This window comes from Trichosurus vulpecula, chromosome 7, assembly GCF_011100635.1.
Source record: "Trichosurus vulpecula isolate mTriVul1 chromosome 7, mTriVul1.pri, whole genome shotgun sequence".
Lineage (NCBI taxonomy): Eukaryota > Metazoa > Chordata > Mammalia > Diprotodontia > Phalangeridae > Trichosurus > Trichosurus vulpecula.
The window spans coordinates 18,157,076-18,174,738 of record NC_050579.1 but is presented as its reverse complement, the minus strand read 5'-3'; the positions used below and the strand labels follow the sequence as shown (position 1 = coordinate 18,174,738).

Sequence of the window (17,663 nt, the reverse complement as noted above, 5' to 3'; positions counted from 1 at the left end):
GGGTGAAAAACCCTAAGTGAGGATTTCTGCCAGGTGGCAGACTGACTTAGAAAACCACAAAAAAAAACCATCATCTATGTTCTATTGTATTTATATTTATGTTGTTAAATATTTCCTGATTACAATTGAAAATGGTTCCTCCCACCCTCCCAGCTGTGAGTTTGAAACCTCTGGCCAAAAGTACAGAATGGCCGAGGGTCTTGCACAGAGCCAGTATGTGTTAAAGACTTGAACCAAGGTCCTCCTGGCTCCTAATCTGGCTTTCTACTATCACTTGGCCTCTCAGAGTTGATAATTCTTCCCAATATGGTTCCCTAGGACACAAGAGCATCAGTCACCGTGGACACTGTGGTTCTGGTTTTTACTCACCCTTCTTGGACAGCAGCAGCTGCTTCCTATTCCATTGGTCCTCTTTCGCCAGAACAGCTTTGCGGAGCCGGACACCCAGGTATTCCAAGAATTTTTTACGCAAGACCAGCGTTTCTCGTTCCGCCGCCGTCAACGAGTGTAAAGGAGTATGTGCTATCCGCCTATCCTGCAGTGCACAACAATTCATTACTCTACGGTCATTAGCATCCCGAGGTCAAAACCAACTAGAAACGTAGATCGTCCCCGGGCTGAACCTCCACCTTTTCAAATCCACACAAGGAGCACCAGACCTGGTACCTTTGCCAGACCACCTGCGGAGTGTTTATGCTCTTACCCCGACTTTGCTGGAAGATGACAAAGGGAACCTAAGTGTGCCATACCTACCAAACAGGCGCTGCTTTTCCTGCAAGTTGGCTGCCCGGGATTTTTCAAGGCCATACCTGGAAGAATTTGAAGTATGCGTAGTCCACAGCAGTTCCCACGGCGGATCTTTCTCCTTGGACCAATTTAATCGGAATCAGGATATCTGCCCCATACTGAATGAGTGTGTCGATCTGCAAAAGACAACGTCTTCATCAAACAAAGCAAGACCCCTGTAGGCAGTAATGAACCACTCTCCCCCTTTCTTTAATTATGTGGGGACCTATGGGTGTGGAGCACTGCATATGTCAGTCTTTTCCCACATCGTGATTAGTTTTGTGAACCGTTCCCCTCCATCCCTGTTTTGATTCTTTGTTCTAATGGACAGCTCCTGAGAGAGAAATGGGGGAGGGATACATTAGGGAATATAGAGAATGTGAAAACAAAAGATTATCAATGAAAATTTAACCAATGATGATAATAATGAAGCCACTTGGGATTCTTGAAATTACCGTCAAAAGAAAATACGACAAAGGATCAAATACGCGGTGGGCTGGCCGCCAGCAGAAAACGGGACCAGGACAAAGAACTTCACAGAGTTTGCTTCTCTGGCTAATGTTCAACCAAAGAACAGACGAGCTAGTGGAAACTATGACATCCAGACACATTTATGACTGCTTGTCCCTTGTGAAGGAGCCTAGTTCTAGAAGCGGAAGAGACCTCAAAGGCCATCTTGTCCAACCTCCTTGCTTAATGATGATCACTAGCTTTGTCTGTCGCTTTGAAGTTTGTGAAGGCTTTACTCTTTACTCAGCTCATTTGATGCTCATAACAGTCCTGTGAGCTGGGGTCTAGTATTACCCTCATTGTGTAGATGGGGAAGCCAAGGCTAAGGGGGGATTAAGACACATTCTTACACAGGGTCAAATAGCTATTAAGTGACAGAGGGAGGATTTGAACTCAGGTCTCTCCAATTCCACTTCTCACATTCTATCCCTACCTATCCCTGGCTGCCTACTTACAGATAAGAAACTAAAGTTAATCGTGTCTCAAGGTCACATAGGTAGGACTCAAACCTGGGTCCTCTGACACCAGAAGCAATATTCTTTCCACTGACTTCTGTGCCAACGCTTCTCAAATACCACCAAGCACAGGGAAGCTGTGCCCTGCATTGGTTATACCAAGGAAGTAACAGGTCCTGACAGTCCTGAGGTATCACCATTATCATGGTGGTTATCCTCAGACAACGATCATTATTTCATACCATCAGTTTCCCTTTAAATTATAGTGAACCCACTGTTCGCTGGAAAGGCTGTTATCTGCATATGACCAAAGAAATGCTTGGATACAGTGTAGGAAAAGTGGAAATATATAATGATTAAAATGCTTTGGGCATTTAAGCCCAAAGATGGTATAACAGCCAAGTTTCTTTTCAGCTCCTCAAAAACAGTCACAAGCACATCAAACAATAAATGAGGCGGGGGGGTGAGAGGAGACAACTGGCATCTAAGTCACCAAGCCCTGGGCCCAAAACCAACTTTGATACTCTCTGGTTCTATGACCCCAGGCAAGCCCCTTAACCTCTCAATGTCCCAAATAATTCTCCAAGACTATGTAAGTTGCAGATCAGATACTCCTCTACATTGGCAGGGGGAATTTCTTCATTTCCAGCTTGATGAAATCATAGGGCCAGTCCAAATAGAAAAATAAATACCTAAACTAGAATGTGAGCTCCTTGAGAACACGGACGAGGGTTTACCATGGCGCCTTCAGCACTTAGCACAGTGCCTAGCACACAGTAGTGCTTCAGAAATGCTCACTGGCTTGGCTTATTTGTACCTTTTTTCTATGTCCTGAACTCAACACTGAGTAGGTGCTCACAGTTTTTATTGGTATCTCGTTTGCACATCGTACATTTCACAATATGTCCCTCAGCCCCAACCCCTTCCAGAAAAGATTCTGGGGATACCCTATATAATGTCAGATGATGTCATCTGTTTGGTTCTTTCTGAACTGCCCCTCTTCTTTATTCTTTGCTATAAGGGAGGATGTTGGGGAGCAGGGAGGGTTGGGGAACATAAGGAGCTAGTTGTCTTCTCCCATCTCTTCTTCAGGGTCAAGCTTGGCCATTATGACTTCCCAGCATCCTTTTTTTTGTTGTGTTGTTGGTTGTTTCATGCCTCGACTCCTCGTGTGTAAAAGTTTGCTCTTCTGCCATCAGATAGTTCCCCCTCAGTTCCCCAGAGAGAGTCACATTTAACATGATTTTTAAGGAAATAGTTTTCCTTACATTTTTTTTAAAAGAGCATAAAAATGACAGGAAAGACAAACAAATTCATCCCCTTTCACAGTTTCATCATGGAAAAAATAAGGAGCTGACACAGATCCCAACATGGAACCCAGAACAGATAAAAATGAAGAATCACTTTAATTGCCACAAGAAATCGCTAAAGAATGAAAACGAGTTTTCACATTCCATAAATCAGGCCCCCACAAAAGGCCCAGCCACACAAAGAGCTTACCAAAGCGATTTTACCATCCAGGGTTCTTTTTTGCTCAAATGCTAGGTTGGCCACGGCACAAAGAGCGCTGCCCACCCCTTTAGTTAAGGCCAGATTTGGGTCTGCTCCCCAGAGGAGAAGTTCATGCACTGCCTGAAAAAAACACAAGTACTGAATATACATTGAGAGAAGTCAATCAAGTTAAACACACGGCTTTAGGGGCATTAAAAAACAATAATAAACATTTTGTCGTTGTTGGGTCATTTTTCAGGCACATCTGACTCTCCATGATCCCATTTGGAGTTTTGTCGGCAGAGACACTGGAGTGGTTTGCATTTCTTCTCCAGCTCACTTGACAGATGAGAAAACTGAGGCAAACAGGGTGAAGTGACTTGCCCAGGGTCACCCAACTAGTAAGTGTCTAAGGCCAGATTTGAATTCAGGAAGATGAGTCTCCTGATTCTAGGTCCCTGGTTCTATCCACTGTGTCACCTAGCTGCCCCTTTTACTTTCTAGCTAAAACTACATATCCCACTGAAGATCTAAAAATGTATTCTAACACATTTTATGTTTGTGTACAATAATAGGCCGAACCATCCTCCAATTGAGCAGCATCTACTTTGTTTCCAGGCCTTTGCTACTACAAAAAGAGCTGCTCTAAACATCTCGGTGTATATGGAACCTTTCTTTTTGTGGATGACCGCATTGGACTTAGCAAACAGGTAGGTCTCTGTTAGGGTCAAAGAGTATGGACATTTTAGTCTCTTTTTAGCCTAATTCCCAGCTGCTTTCCAGAATGTTTGGTCCCGTTTACGACTCTACCAAGAGGGCATTAGTGTCTGTCTTTCCACAACCCCTCCAGCACCGTTTTCCATCTTTTGTCACTTTTTGTCATGAATTAACCTAAACTAATATTGTATTAACTTCAAGTGTATCATGTTAAGATATTATTTTAGTGTAGATTCAGTTTAGTTTAGGGAGATCATAATGCCTGCTGGGAAGAGTGCTGGATTTGGAAGCAGGGGACTTGGGTTTGAATGAGCCTCAGTTTCCCCATCTGTAAAATAAAAGGGGATAGGGAGAGGTAGAGATGCCCTCTAAGATCCTCCCCACTCTAAATCTATGGTATGATATGAATTTTTGTTTTAACACTGCATACCGCAATCAACTATCTACTATTTTAATAGTAAGCATCCACTGAACTTCCCTATGCTGAGACCTGGGACTGTTTTCTCTGACAATCTTCCATTGTTCATCTGTTGTTACTGTTGTTCAGTTGTTTCAGTCGTGTCTGACTCTCCAGGACCCCATTTGGAGTTTTTTTGGCAGAGATACTGGAGTGATTTGCCATTTCTTCCTCCAGCTCATTTTACAGGTGAGGAAACAGAGGCAAACAGGGTGAAGTGACTTGCCAGGGTCATACAGCTAGAAAGTGTCTGAAGCCACATTTGAACTCAGGAAGAAGAGTCTTCCGGACTCCCGGCCTAGCATTCTATCTAGCTAGCTGCCCATTCATCTATCCCCCTCCAAAACCCCAGCTGTCCCATTTGGTATAAAGTTTCCCAAAATCTATACTCCTGAGAACGATTGGCTGTCTATTTCTACTACCAAGGACATCTACAGTATCTAGCATCCCAATCAAAGCCCTCTCTTAGCTTCCTTATTATTCAAAAGGCCAAGGAAACAGTGCCAGCAATAAGAATGAATTAATCATTTGGGCAACAAAGAAGAGCAGACTGGCCAAGGAGAAACGAGCATGGCATCTCAGAATACATAATAGCCCTGGAAAAGAATGCCACTCATTAATAAAAGTACCTTAGACTTTAGGAGAGCAGAGTCCAAAAGACTGAGAGAAAATCAACTCAGTTAGCAAGCACTAATTAAACATTTTCTGTGTGCGGATCACTGAGCTAAGCACCAGGGACCCAAGGAAAGGCAAAACCAGCACCCTCCCTCGAGGAGCATACATTCTAATGGGGGATGATATGTAAATACTTAGGAACCTACAAGATAACCCAATACACTGAGTAACTAGAAGGTGATGGGAGGCGGTGGGGGGGGGGGACGCTAACAGCTATAGGGGCAAGGCTCCTGCAGAAGGGAGGATTGGAGCTACATCCTGAAGGAATCCAGGGAACCTCAGGGGCATCCAAGGTAAGAGGGTGACCCAGGCCCAAGGGACAGTCAGTAGGAAGGAGCAGAGCTAAGAGGCAGGCTGTGTCTGAGTAAGCCAGGGCTGCTGGAGCTCCAGGGTGGGGAGGGGAGTCAGATATAAGAGGACTGGAAAGGCAGGAAAGGACTTGCTGTGAGGGGCTTCAAATATCCAACAAAAAAAATCCCTATCTGACCCTGGAGGCAATAGGGAGCCATGGAATTCACTGAACAGGGTCTATGGTCAGACCCACACTTCAGGAAACTCACCTTGGCAGCGGACAGCAGCATGTTTCAGAGTGGGGAGAAATGGGAATCAAGGAAACTAGTCAGAAGGCTGTTTTACAATAGTCCAGGAGAAGGGTGATGAAGACCTGAAATAGCGTTTGGGGCTGGATGTGTGGAGAGAGAAGGGGACATATACAAGGGGGAAAGGGAAGGGGATGAGCATTGATAAAGCCCCTACTATGTGCCAGGCAAATCTCATTTGATTCTCACAACAACTCTAGGAGATGGGTGCTATTATCATCCCCATCTTTCAGTTGAGGAAACTGAGGCAGACAATTTAAATGGCTTGCCCTGGGTTACACAACTAGTAAGCATCTGAGGCCAAATTTGAACTCAGATCTTCCTAACTACAGGTCCAGCATTCCATACAATATCGCCAGCTATCTTGGGAGTCCAACAAGAGATCTTATAAAGATAAAAAATAGGGGCAGCTAGGTGGCGCAGTGAGTAGAGCACCAGCCCTGGAGTCAAGAGGACCTGAGTTCAAACCCAGCCTCAGACACTTGACACACCCTTGAGCAAGTCACGTAACCCCAACTGCCCTGCCTTCCCCCTTCCAAAAAAAAACAAAAAGATAAAAAATAACAGGATTGAAAAGGAAGGAAGGAGGGAAGGGAGGGAGGAAGGGCGGAAGGGCAGGAAGGAAGAAGGAAGGAAAGAAGGAAGGGAGAGAAAGAAGGAGGGAGGAAGGAGACATTAAGCATCTACTATGTGCTGGGCACTGTGCTAATAAGCACTTTACAAATATCTCATTGCCCAGCATATCTTTCCTTTCCTTTCCTTTCCTCTCCATCTTTACTACAAGTCTGGCTCACTGGGTAGGGGTAAGGGAAGGATATATTCAGATATTAAGGTTATATAAAAGCTCTCAGGAAAGTACGATATGAAAAGAAGAAACGAGTAGGCCTACATGGCTACTATCATGTCAAAGACAATAATAGATCTTTCATTCTGGAGTTGATAAATAAATAGATGGATGGATGGATAGATAGATAGATAGATAGATAGATAGATAGATAGATGCCTTTATATGGTGCTTGATGCTTTGCAAAGTTTGTTTCTTGCTATATTGGGAAAAATCTGAAGCACATGGCAAACTTCTGGCCCCCTGAAAAGTTAATTGCATCCCCATAAAGCATCTGTGATTAAAAAACAAAAGAACACAGAGTCAGTTCTGATCTGAAGAATGGTACCACTCCAGGAAGAAGGGCATAAGTAAGAAAGAGGGAGGGGTCATGGGCCAAAGCAAGTGCGGAGACACAGGCTGAGATACTTGCAAGGCTCCACTGGCTCTGGTGTTAGAGAACCCAGCTTCCCATCCCATTTCTGACACTACCTTCACTTCAGCTGTCTGGGCCTCAGTTTCCTCATCTGCAAAATTGGGAGGACTAGACTTGGCTGCCTCTGAGCCCTTTCTCACTTTAGCTCTCAAACTGCAGACAGATAGGGCCTACCTTCCCAGGGACTCCCAACCTACAGAACATACCCATCCCCATCTGGGGAGACCATCTGACCCCAAAAGGCATCTTGATGTTTGTTTTTACAATTCCATGATTATATCTCCACCATAAAGTAATCCAGCATTTGCTCCAGCACCAAACTAAATCACAACTTTGCCTGTTGGTACAGAGGCCAATATGCTTAAACAAAGGACAAAGCACTCACAAGACAGGCTGATGATACTTACCAGATCATTCCCACTGGCAATGGACAGGGAGAGTGGAGAATGACCACTCCACACAGTATTGGGATTCGCTTTATGAATTAACAGGAGACGTATGATGTCCCTTGCATACTGGATGGAGAAAAAGGCAGAGTTAGACAAGAGCTTAAAGAAATGTTGCCAATGAAATGAAATGTATTTGCATTTACTTTTGACATGTTAATTAAAACATAAATTCATCTCCCTCAAATTACTGAGATGTGAGGAGTGGGTACTTAACAGTAACCTTTTGACAGCGATGGCAAAGCATTCATCCTTCCCGGGAGAGGGGTACAAGGGTTCGTGAGCAGCAAAAACTACAACTTAAAGTTTGTTTGGAGGGCAGCCAAACGTGCCTGCATTTTGCAATATTAGGGTCCTCAGGCTTTCATCCATCAAAATAAGGCACAAAAAAAACCAAGCAGCAACAACAACAAAGGTGAAAGGCAGCCCAGGATCAAGAATTCTGAAAACCTCTGAATCTCGGATGAGTTGGCTAGACTTGGAACAGGTTTCCCCCAAAAGCAAAATGTAACCCAGGAGGGCTGCCATTATGAAAGCACGAGAAATTAAAGTCATGTGTTCAGTGAAGTGCTCCCTGGGAACAAAGGAAGGACATTGTGCCTGACAGAGAAGGAAAAGAAAAACGTCAAAAATAACACCCTCAAACAACTCTTAAGCAACTGATCGAGAAACAAGACAATTTTATTTTTCCATTCAAATCTTTTATTTTCTTGAAATTCAGAGGACCATAGACTCAAAGATTTAGAGTTTCAAGGGAGCCTAAAGGACCATCAAATCCAACCTCCCCTTATTTTACAGGTGGAGAAACTGAGGCCCCGGAAGATTAGTAAATGTCTGAGGCAGGATTTGAACTCTGGTCTTTATGACTCCAAGGCAGCTGGGAAGATTCATCTTTGTGAGTTCCAATCTGGCCTCGGACACTTACTAGCTGTGTGACCCTGAGCAAGTCATTTCGCCTTGTCTGCCTCAGTTTCCTCATCTGTAAAATGAGCTGGAGAAGGCAATGGCAAACCATTCCAGTATCTCTATCGAGAATATGCCAAATGGGGTCACGAAGAGTCGGATGTGACTGAAATGACTCAACGACAACTTTATGGCTCTAAGTCCAATGCTCTGTCTACTATACCACACTCCTTTCTCATGGAATCATAGAAGCTCAGGGTGGGAAGAGACCTCAAAAGTCAGTAAGTCTAACTCATTCCTCAACAAGATTCCTTAAAAGGAATCATCCGGTTCATACTTGAAGGCTTTGGGTGTCTGGTGACCTCCCCCCAAGGCAGCCCTTTCCACTTTGGGATAGCTTAGGCTAGGAAATTTTTCCTATAAATTTATATAAATTTCCTTATATAATTTTTCCTTTTCTATGCTAAATCTACAACTCTATAGCTCCTGTTCATTCTAATTAAGACTTAATCAACTTAGAGTTTATAGATTTTATAGGTTCTACTCTCTTTCCTTTTTTCTTTAAAAAAAAAAAGCTGGTACGATTTTGCCTTGCTCATCACATATACTGTTTTTCCTATTCTCAGATCTTTGGACATTTGCTGACAGTTGCCTGGCAATCATATCTGCCAGTTCTTTCAATACCTAAGAACATAGTTCACCTGGGGGTGGTGGCCTGAATTTATCAAGGACAACTTGGGGTCCTCTTACTAACACCCCATTTGTCTAGAATATCTCCGTTAGCCGTTGTTGTCCCGTCCTTCCCAGGCCAGAGATCATTCCTCCTTGGCTGAGAAATCAGAAGTATAATAAGGATTGAGCAGCTCTGCCATCTCTCCAATGGAGGTTCCCACCAACCCATCAGCACTGAAAGGTAGTTTGCATTCTCCTCTTTTCACCAATATGGCTTTTAGAAACCACCTTCTGTCATCCTTATGCTTCCTTGTTAGCCTCAGCTCCTTCTGAGCTTCAGCAATCTTGACACTGCTCAAACCCCATGACATTGGCTCTCTCTTATCGGACATTTGTCTTTTTCTTTCATCTAAGTGGGTTGCTAAGTTCTTAGGGTACCCACATCAGTTTTTCCTGACAGTGTTGCTTCTTCTTGCTCATCAAAATTCCTGTTGTATATTCACAATTTCATCCTTGAGGTCTTCCCAGCCCTCTTTGGATGACCTTCCCATTAGAATTTTAGTCTTAGAATCCTATCTTTTCACTGAACCCTATAAAATCTGTTCTCCCCAAATCTAATATTCATGCCATATTATGCATGTGATTTGTCTCTCCTTCTCTTCCACCATGAAACAATCACTTCCTTCCTAGATTCTCACCATTCTCCAACCCAGAAACCCACTCCTCCCTGTTTGTAAGAATCAGATCGGAGACTAGACTTTCCCCTTCTTGGTTCCTCCACTTCTTGAAGGACAAAGCCAGGGCTGTGCTGTAGTTAAATTTTCAGTGTGGGCAGTTATACCTCAGATATCAGCAAGTGCTATACAATGCAGCTTCATTAATTGTTTTGTGGATGACACTGGCCTACCCCGTCCGGGTCTCCAGTGGTACTGCCTTCCTTTCTTTCCCCTCCACCTGATACACTTTGTCCTTCCAACCTTCTAAGGGCCTATGACTTTTCCATCGCTCTGCTCTTCCTCACATGACAGGCCAACTCCCATTTCTTGCCTTTATAATTGCTATCCCATTCCCAGAATGCTCTGCCTCCTCACTTCTGCCAACTGCGTTCCTTGACTTCCTTCCAGACTCATGTCTAATCTCACCCGCCATGGGAGGCCTTTCCTTGGCTGCAAAACTCTGCTAGAAATTTCCCCTCTGAGATGATCTTCCATCAACTCTGTATTTTATTGTATGGCCTATTTACATGCTGTCTCCCCAACTAGAATGTAAGCGCCTTGAGGGCAGGGAACATCTGTCTTTTTTTTGTTTGTTTTGCCTTTTTTGTGTCCTCAGCACTTGGCTTAATAAATGCTTGTTGATCGACTAACTTGCTGTTGTCACATCAAAAGCATTCATCCTTTTTTAGAGGTATAATTCATTTTTCCCAACCTAGTGTGGAGAGGCCCAGGATTCAATTTAACATTCAATTAGTAATCACCTACTATATACAAGGCATTGTACAAGGTGCTAAAGAGAGAAAAATAAAACTGAAATATATTCCTTGCCACTGATCCTACAGAGTGAAAGGAGAGGGACTTGGGAATTTCTGTTCCACGCCACCCCTCTCTCTTGCTCATGGAACTCCCACCATGCTGGGCCATGAAGGACTGGCTCTGAAAGGTGGTCGGCCATGCTGTAGGACAAACTGTCCTCTTGCTCATTCTTGCATTATTACGCTCCTTTAAACACTCGGGTTTTTTATCATATTAAATTTTGAATTCTGAAGATTACCTAATTCAGTCACCTCTAAAAATATACTTTGATTTCCTTAGTGTCTGCTCACTGCTTGTCTACACTCTCTCTGCCTGGACACATACACCAACCTACCGCTAAAATGCCATTTCATAGAAATGGCATAAAAAGATAAAATTCACCACACTCTGACCCCCCACTCCCACCCCCAAGGAGGAGAACGATGAAATAGACAACATGAAGCACTGGCAAGTGATCTCCCATCGTTTTTAACCCTCCCCACTTTTTCCATGCTAGACCTGGAGTTAGGAAGACCTGAGTTCAAATCCACATTCAGACACTTACTAGCTGTGTGACCCTAGGCAAGTCACTCTACCCACGTCTGCCTTGAGTATCCTCAACTATAAAATAGGGATAATAACAACACCTACCTTCCAGGTTTGTTGTATCAAATGAGGTGTTTCTAAAGCACTTAAGAATGCCTAGCACACGGTAGAAGCTTGGTAAGTGTTTCCTTCCTTCCTTCCTCTCTCCCTTCTTATCTCCCTCCCTCCCTCCCCTTCTTCCTTCCTTTCTTCCTTCTCCTTCCCCTTCTCCCTCCCTCCTTCCTTCAAACAGGGAGACAGCATGGGAGACAGCGTGGTACAGTGGAAATCTGGAGTCAGAGGACCCAGACCTGAGCCCCCCTTGGCCACTCATTATCTCCATAACCTTCAACAAGTTACTGCCCCCTCTGTACCTCAGTTTCCTCATCTGTAAAAAGATGGAACCGACCTAGATGACCTCTAGCACCCTTTAGAGCTCCAGAGCTATGATCTCCTCTTGTCATCAAGAAGCCCAGATTTTTCATCAGGTAAGAGAGTTTTTCCTGTAAGGTCACTGAAGTGTTCAGAAAAGCTAGAAACTAGAAAACCACAGTTGGGGTAAGGAAGGGATATGTTTGTTCCCAGGGGATTTTCAGCAAGGCTTGGGAGGGGGTTATACAAGACGGCTGCTAAGATCCTTCCAACTCTAAGGTTCTATAATTCCAAGTCAGTTTATAGAGGAAAAAGGCAATCTGCACAATGTGGGCATGGGTTTCCTCGTTACCTTGAAGTTGTCTTCTCTCTCACACACAACATGCAAGGGGCTTCTCCCGCCTTCTTCAGGACTCAGCTTAGACGGGGTGTAATAAGTCACTGGCGGTCCAGGCTCATTATTGAGTTTCATGCTTGATATTAACGTGTCAAACTGCACGTGAATAGAGAAATCAAATCAGCGCTCAATCAATCCTTACCCGAAGCGTTCCTCAATGCCCAACCTCCACTACTCAGAGTCAATTCTTCTACCCCTATTTATGCTCAGCAGTAACTAAATGCCTATGGGAGGATAACTGGAGGCCGATGACTTAGGGATGCTAGCCCACCACCAAATTTCACAGATCTCTAATGCTGCTTTCGAAAATGTGTTTCACAGCCTGGCTCCACCCTGTCTTCCCAACCACATCCAGCACTCTACATCCAGTCAAACTGCCCTTGCTGTTTCTCACCAATGATGCTCTATCTCCCATCTCTGTGACTTTGTGCTGGCTTTTCCCCACTCTTAGAATGCCCTCCCTGCCACCTCCACCTCTCAGAATCTCTTTATTTCTTTTTCTTTTTCAAGGGGGGAAGGCAGGGCAACTGGGGTTAAGTGACTTTCCCAAGGTCACACAGCTAGTAAGGGTGTCAAGTGTCTGAGGCTGGATTTGAACTCAGGTCCTCCTGACTCCAGGGCAGGTGCTCTACTCACTGTGCCACCTAGTGCCCCATAATCTCTTTATTTCTTTCATAATTCCACTCAATCACCACCTACTCCAGGAAGCCCTTCCAGACCTCCCACCCTTCCCCTAGCTCTTACTGTCCTCACCCACTAAGAGAATATTCGTATATATTTTATATAAACTTTTTTACTACATGCAATCTCCCCCAATAGAGGGTAAGCTCCTTGAGGATAGGGATGCTTTATTCTTGTCTTTGTATACCCAGTTTCTAGCATACTCCCTGGTACCTACTAGGAACTTAATAGATGCTTGTTGTAGAATTTCCCTGAACAACCTTGCTAGCAACCGAATGCGCAAGCTGTCTCTTCTGGAAATCCCAATCATTTAAAACTTGAACTCTCAGAAGACCCTCGGCCATCACCATCCCCTTACTTTCCTCTCCCCAAACACACACCCCCACCCCACCAATGCCCTACACATACACACATACACACACACACACACACACACATGCACACAAATGGTGTACACACAGATATACAGACTATGGCCTTGACATAGTAGCCTTGTTTATAAAAGTCAAAGAACAGAATGATCTTTCCTTCCTGAAGGAAAGAACAGAAGCGAATTAATCAATTATTTGGACTTCTGACAAATACACTAATTGTCAACTTAGCTGACAGAGAATACAAGGCCACAAAGTATGATTAATGAGTAATAAATTGTGCTCTGATTTCACAAATGGCTGCAGGAAGGCTAAGCCTCCACAGAGCAACATAAAAGCATAGGATCCCTATCCCTAGGGATGAAAAGAACCTCAAAGGCCTTCCACTCCAATCCCCTTAGTTTACAGAGCGGGAAACTGAGGCCCCATGGAGAATGGATCATGGGATCACTTCATAAGCTCATAGCTCTTGGAAGCTGGAAGGGGTCTCAGAGGCCATCTACTCTAACCCCTCATTTTATAGCGAGGGGAACTGAGGCTCTGAGGAAAGGGTCTAACTCCAACTCTAGTACTAGTCCATTTGTCCTGCCCTCTTATTCCACCTTTGAGGACGCTGAGGCTCAGGGAAGCCAAGGGGCTTATCTGAGGTCACCCAAATAGTAAGTGAACCCTGGTCCTCTGAGCCAAGAGCATCTTTCCCCTCTACCACGTTGTATCTCTGGGGAAGGCCTGATCCATCACTTAAGCATGGAGGTTTTAAATGTGAAGTTAAAAGAAAGGAAAATGAATGAACCCACTCATTGTTTATATGAAATACCAGTCCCACTTGTCCCCAGTCACAGCATACACAGGGAAATAAGATCTGCCGGCCGATTTAGGTGCTCAGCGCTACTGGGTAAGGGAAGCTGGGAAGCAGAATGATCCTGCTTGGCTTGTTGCCACAGCTAAATTCACTAAATGGCATAATTGCTCAACTCTGGCTCATTTTGCTTGTCTAGACATCAGCCAATGGGGTTTCCTCACTAAGTACATTTAATTTTATAATCATGCCACTGCATCAGTGGAGTTTATAGTGTAAGATATTTCATTTTGTTTAGAATTTTTTATGGAAAAACTAATATTACTGTCTGCAAGATCCCAAGATAATAGTTGAAAACCAAAAATTTTAATTAATCCTACAACTCTTAGAGTTGTACAGCCCTAGAGCTAGAAGAAATCTCACTAACCATCTAGTCTAAGCTTCTCATTTTACAGATGAGGAAACTGAGGCCCACAGAGGCCAAGTGATTTGCCCATGGTCATACAGGCGGCAAGCAGCCGAGATCAGAGGAAGGATTTGAATCCAGTTCCTCTGACTGGCAAGCCCATAGTCCTGCTGTACCATAGAGCCTAGTTGTATGATAAAGGTCATTTTGGTCCTCTTCAAGAACAAAGGACAATAACCAACCATGATAGATAGATCATTCCATTCATGAGAATGATCTTTCTCACTGAATAGATGGCCCTTTAAAAAAAAGCATTGTTCATCACAATTTACAATCTGTCAAATCCTCAGGGAGCTGGAAACCAAAACTGGAGTTCAAAAGCTTTTCAACTACTAGGTATACTTAGGAAATAAGTAATGTAGAAAATTCACAATATACTCCAGAAATATCCACCCCAAAATTTTATTAATGGCTAATAAAATTACTTATATAAATGTGATTTATTTTTCAAAATTGCTTAGCAGAGCCTTCCCTCTAAAGGTTAAAGAATATTTAAAGGTTCACTCTTAAAAGTTTGGCAGCTGGTGAGATCTGCATGCAAAAATATCCTGAGGTACTTCTAATGAATAAAATTCATCTTCCTCACTCCTGAATAAACGTTAAGATCATCCCCACAAAAATGCAACTGAAATATTAAGCACATAGAATGCTAATCTGGAGGATCTTTTTTTCACTTAATATTAAGGATAACTATCATCTATGATCTTAGTTAAGGTAAGATTTCATGTGACCAAGTACCTTTTAATAGAATTATGATCTGGAAGAGAATTGGAAAGCTCATTGATCAAGGCCTCAACCTTCAGACAGATTCTCTAAGGTATGAAAAGGAACACCATATGAGGTGGTAGGAAAAAACCACCGGATTTGGAGTTGGGGGACCTGGGTTCACAGCCCCCCTTTACCAGGAACTGGGACACTGGGAGAGTCACTTCACCCTTGTAGGACTCAGAATCTTCATCTGTCAAATGAAGGGGTTAGATTAGATCTGCCAGGTCTGTTCCAGTGTTAAACCTGTGAGTCTGTAGCTCCTAGTTGGCAAGGAGATTGTGAAGGGGACAGAGGAGGGAACTGATGCTAAGTGTAGCTTTTCCCAGCTTGAAGGAGGGACTAAGTGGAAGCTTTGGGAGAAGGAAAGAGTCCTGAAAATTTGGAGCTTTACTGAGACTTCTCTCAGGGTCAGGGGTGAAGACATGTCAGTCAGTGGCCAGCTGATTGCAAATAAAGCAGCTACTACCCTAAGATACATATACCCATAAGCAGTTAGAGCCTTCTCTGGCTCACTGATCCATTGTGGGAGTAATCTGCCTGAACAGAATTTTGTGTTTCCATGACAGTTTCCACTCCTGGGACCTGGTGAGTTTTTCCACTCTCTACTTCTCCCCTGCCTCAATATTGCCTGGTGAACCAACATTGCTTACCCTCATGAGTTTCCTTATCTCTCTGAATCTTCTTCTATTTGCTGTATATATTTTTATAATGGGTTTTGTCTTCAGATAAAGATAAGCTGACTATCATTATATCCTAAGCAAATGTTTTCTATAAAGGAGCAGCCCTCACAAATGGGGAAGGACAAAAGAGAATTCATGGACTAACAGTTTTAGACTAAAACTCTCTGTGTCTGTCTGTCTGTCTGTCTCTCTCTCTCTCTCTCTCTCTCTCTCTCCCTCTCTCTCCTCTCTCCTCCTCTCTCTCTCTCTCTCTCACACACACACACACACACACACACACACACACACACACATACGTATACACATACACACTGGAAAAGTGACATAATCAGATACACAGTAGTAAGACAAGGGAATTGCCTGACCACTCCCTCAGGTAGAAACATGTTCGTATTTGAGGCAATGAAGCAAGGCCACAGTTAGGTGCTTAGAGACATAGATCCCACAATCCTTCTTTCCCCCCACCCCACATAACCTCACCTCTACCACTGTTCTCAGCAAGTAGGATGGCCAATAGGATACACTGAAATGGAAATGAAGGAATATACCCAAAAACCTTGATCACCATGTCTATAGATTCTAACCGGCTCTTCCTCTACCACTGTCTTGGTTCACAATCTCCTTGCAATTTCCTTCTCTAAGCACAGGTCAGAGACTAGAAATCCTGAGAGTGGACATTTTGAGCCTTGGAATTATGAATTTGAGAGTCAGGCATGGGCATCACAAAGGGAGAAATTTCCTTAATGGTGACCTTCTCAAAGGAAGAAGAGAACACCAAAAGTCTTGACCTGATGCTAAAAGAATAAGATCATGCTATGAAGGATCAAGAGATCTGGGCCTTACCTTCATGATATTGCTATGGGTTTAGAGACAGAGATAGAGACAGAGGGAGGGAGGGAGAGAGCAGGGGAGAGGAGAGAGAGAGAGACAGAGACAGAGAGACAGAGACAGACAGAGAAAGAGAGAGACAGAGAGAGAGAGCGGTCAGTATATAAATATATTAAGCTCAAAAAGGAAATGGGGAAAGGGACAAGCAAGGGAGACATGTCTTAGAGGGGAGGTAGGATAGGTATAGAAATAATCATAAGTAAAACAGAATCAAATGTTGAAGAGAGAAACATGAGAGGAAGAGAAGAAAGAGTAAAAACCAAAAGAGAAGATCTGCAACAGGGAAGAAATAAGCCATTTCATTTATAGATCACAAGTAATAGGAAAATTGCTCCCTTTTATCATGTTATTTGTAAAAGTAGGCAGTGAAAATAGAAAGAGGAAAATGTGTAAGGATATAGGATAGAGGGAAATACACATCTAATAATCATAATCCTGAATGTGAATGGGATAAACTCACCCATAAAATGGAAGAATACAGAATAATGGATTAGATAATAGAATCCAACAACACGCTGGTTAAAAGAAACACATTCGATTCACAATAATTTGCATAGTGTTAAAGGAAGAGCTGAAGCAAAATCTATCATGCTTTAAACAAACTCGAAAAAGCAGAAGTAACATTCATGATTTCAGATAAGTCTTCAGTAAATAAAAACATAACAAAAAGAGATAAGCAAGGAAATTACATTACACTTAAAGGCAATAGAGGTGGTAAATCACTAATGCTTTGGTTGAGGTCCAAGGCAAATATGAATGAGAAATGTTTGTTCTGCAAAGTCACACAGTGTCTTTATTTTGAAGAAGAATAATGAATGCAATTGGGCTACTGAACTGTTTATGTTTCCTGTATTTGTTTGCATGTATTCCTGGGAGTCTTTTACATTTTATGTACTTTCTTTGATAACTGAAATAAATGCCTCTGAAGGAATTTGAGGAATTTACCTACTGTGGGAAAAACCTCAAGCATGCATCGTAACTAAGCTTTTTCTTCAATATTTCCCTTGAGTTTTACTCCAGTATAATGGAATAACGAGTCAAATACTGAAACTGAAATCTCGAGGACCAGACCTCTAAACCTGGTCCATGTGAACCCAGAGCTTTGAGAATCAGAGGACTGGGGGTTCAGATCCCACCTCTGACATTGCTACCTGTGTGATGCTTGGCAAGCCACT

The 17,663-nt window shown here is 43.2% G+C and overlaps 1 protein-coding gene across 1 annotated transcript in view; it reads right to left on the bottom strand.

Moving 5' to 3' along the window:
• Positions 1-17,663, bottom strand: part of ANKMY1 (ankyrin repeat and MYND domain containing 1) — a 126,142-nt gene that overhangs the window by 43,075 nt on the left and 65,404 nt on the right. The window contains exons 10-14 of the mRNA XM_036768048.1: positions 11,791-11,931; positions 7,357-7,464; positions 3,252-3,383; positions 810-923; positions 370-535 (exon numbers count right to left, since the gene is read on the bottom strand). Of these exons, the coding sequence (XP_036623943.1) occupies positions 370-535; positions 810-923; positions 3,252-3,383; positions 7,357-7,464; positions 11,791-11,931 (661 nt within the window). The remainder of the gene's footprint in view (positions 1-369; positions 536-809; positions 924-3,251; positions 3,384-7,356; positions 7,465-11,790; positions 11,932-17,663) is intronic.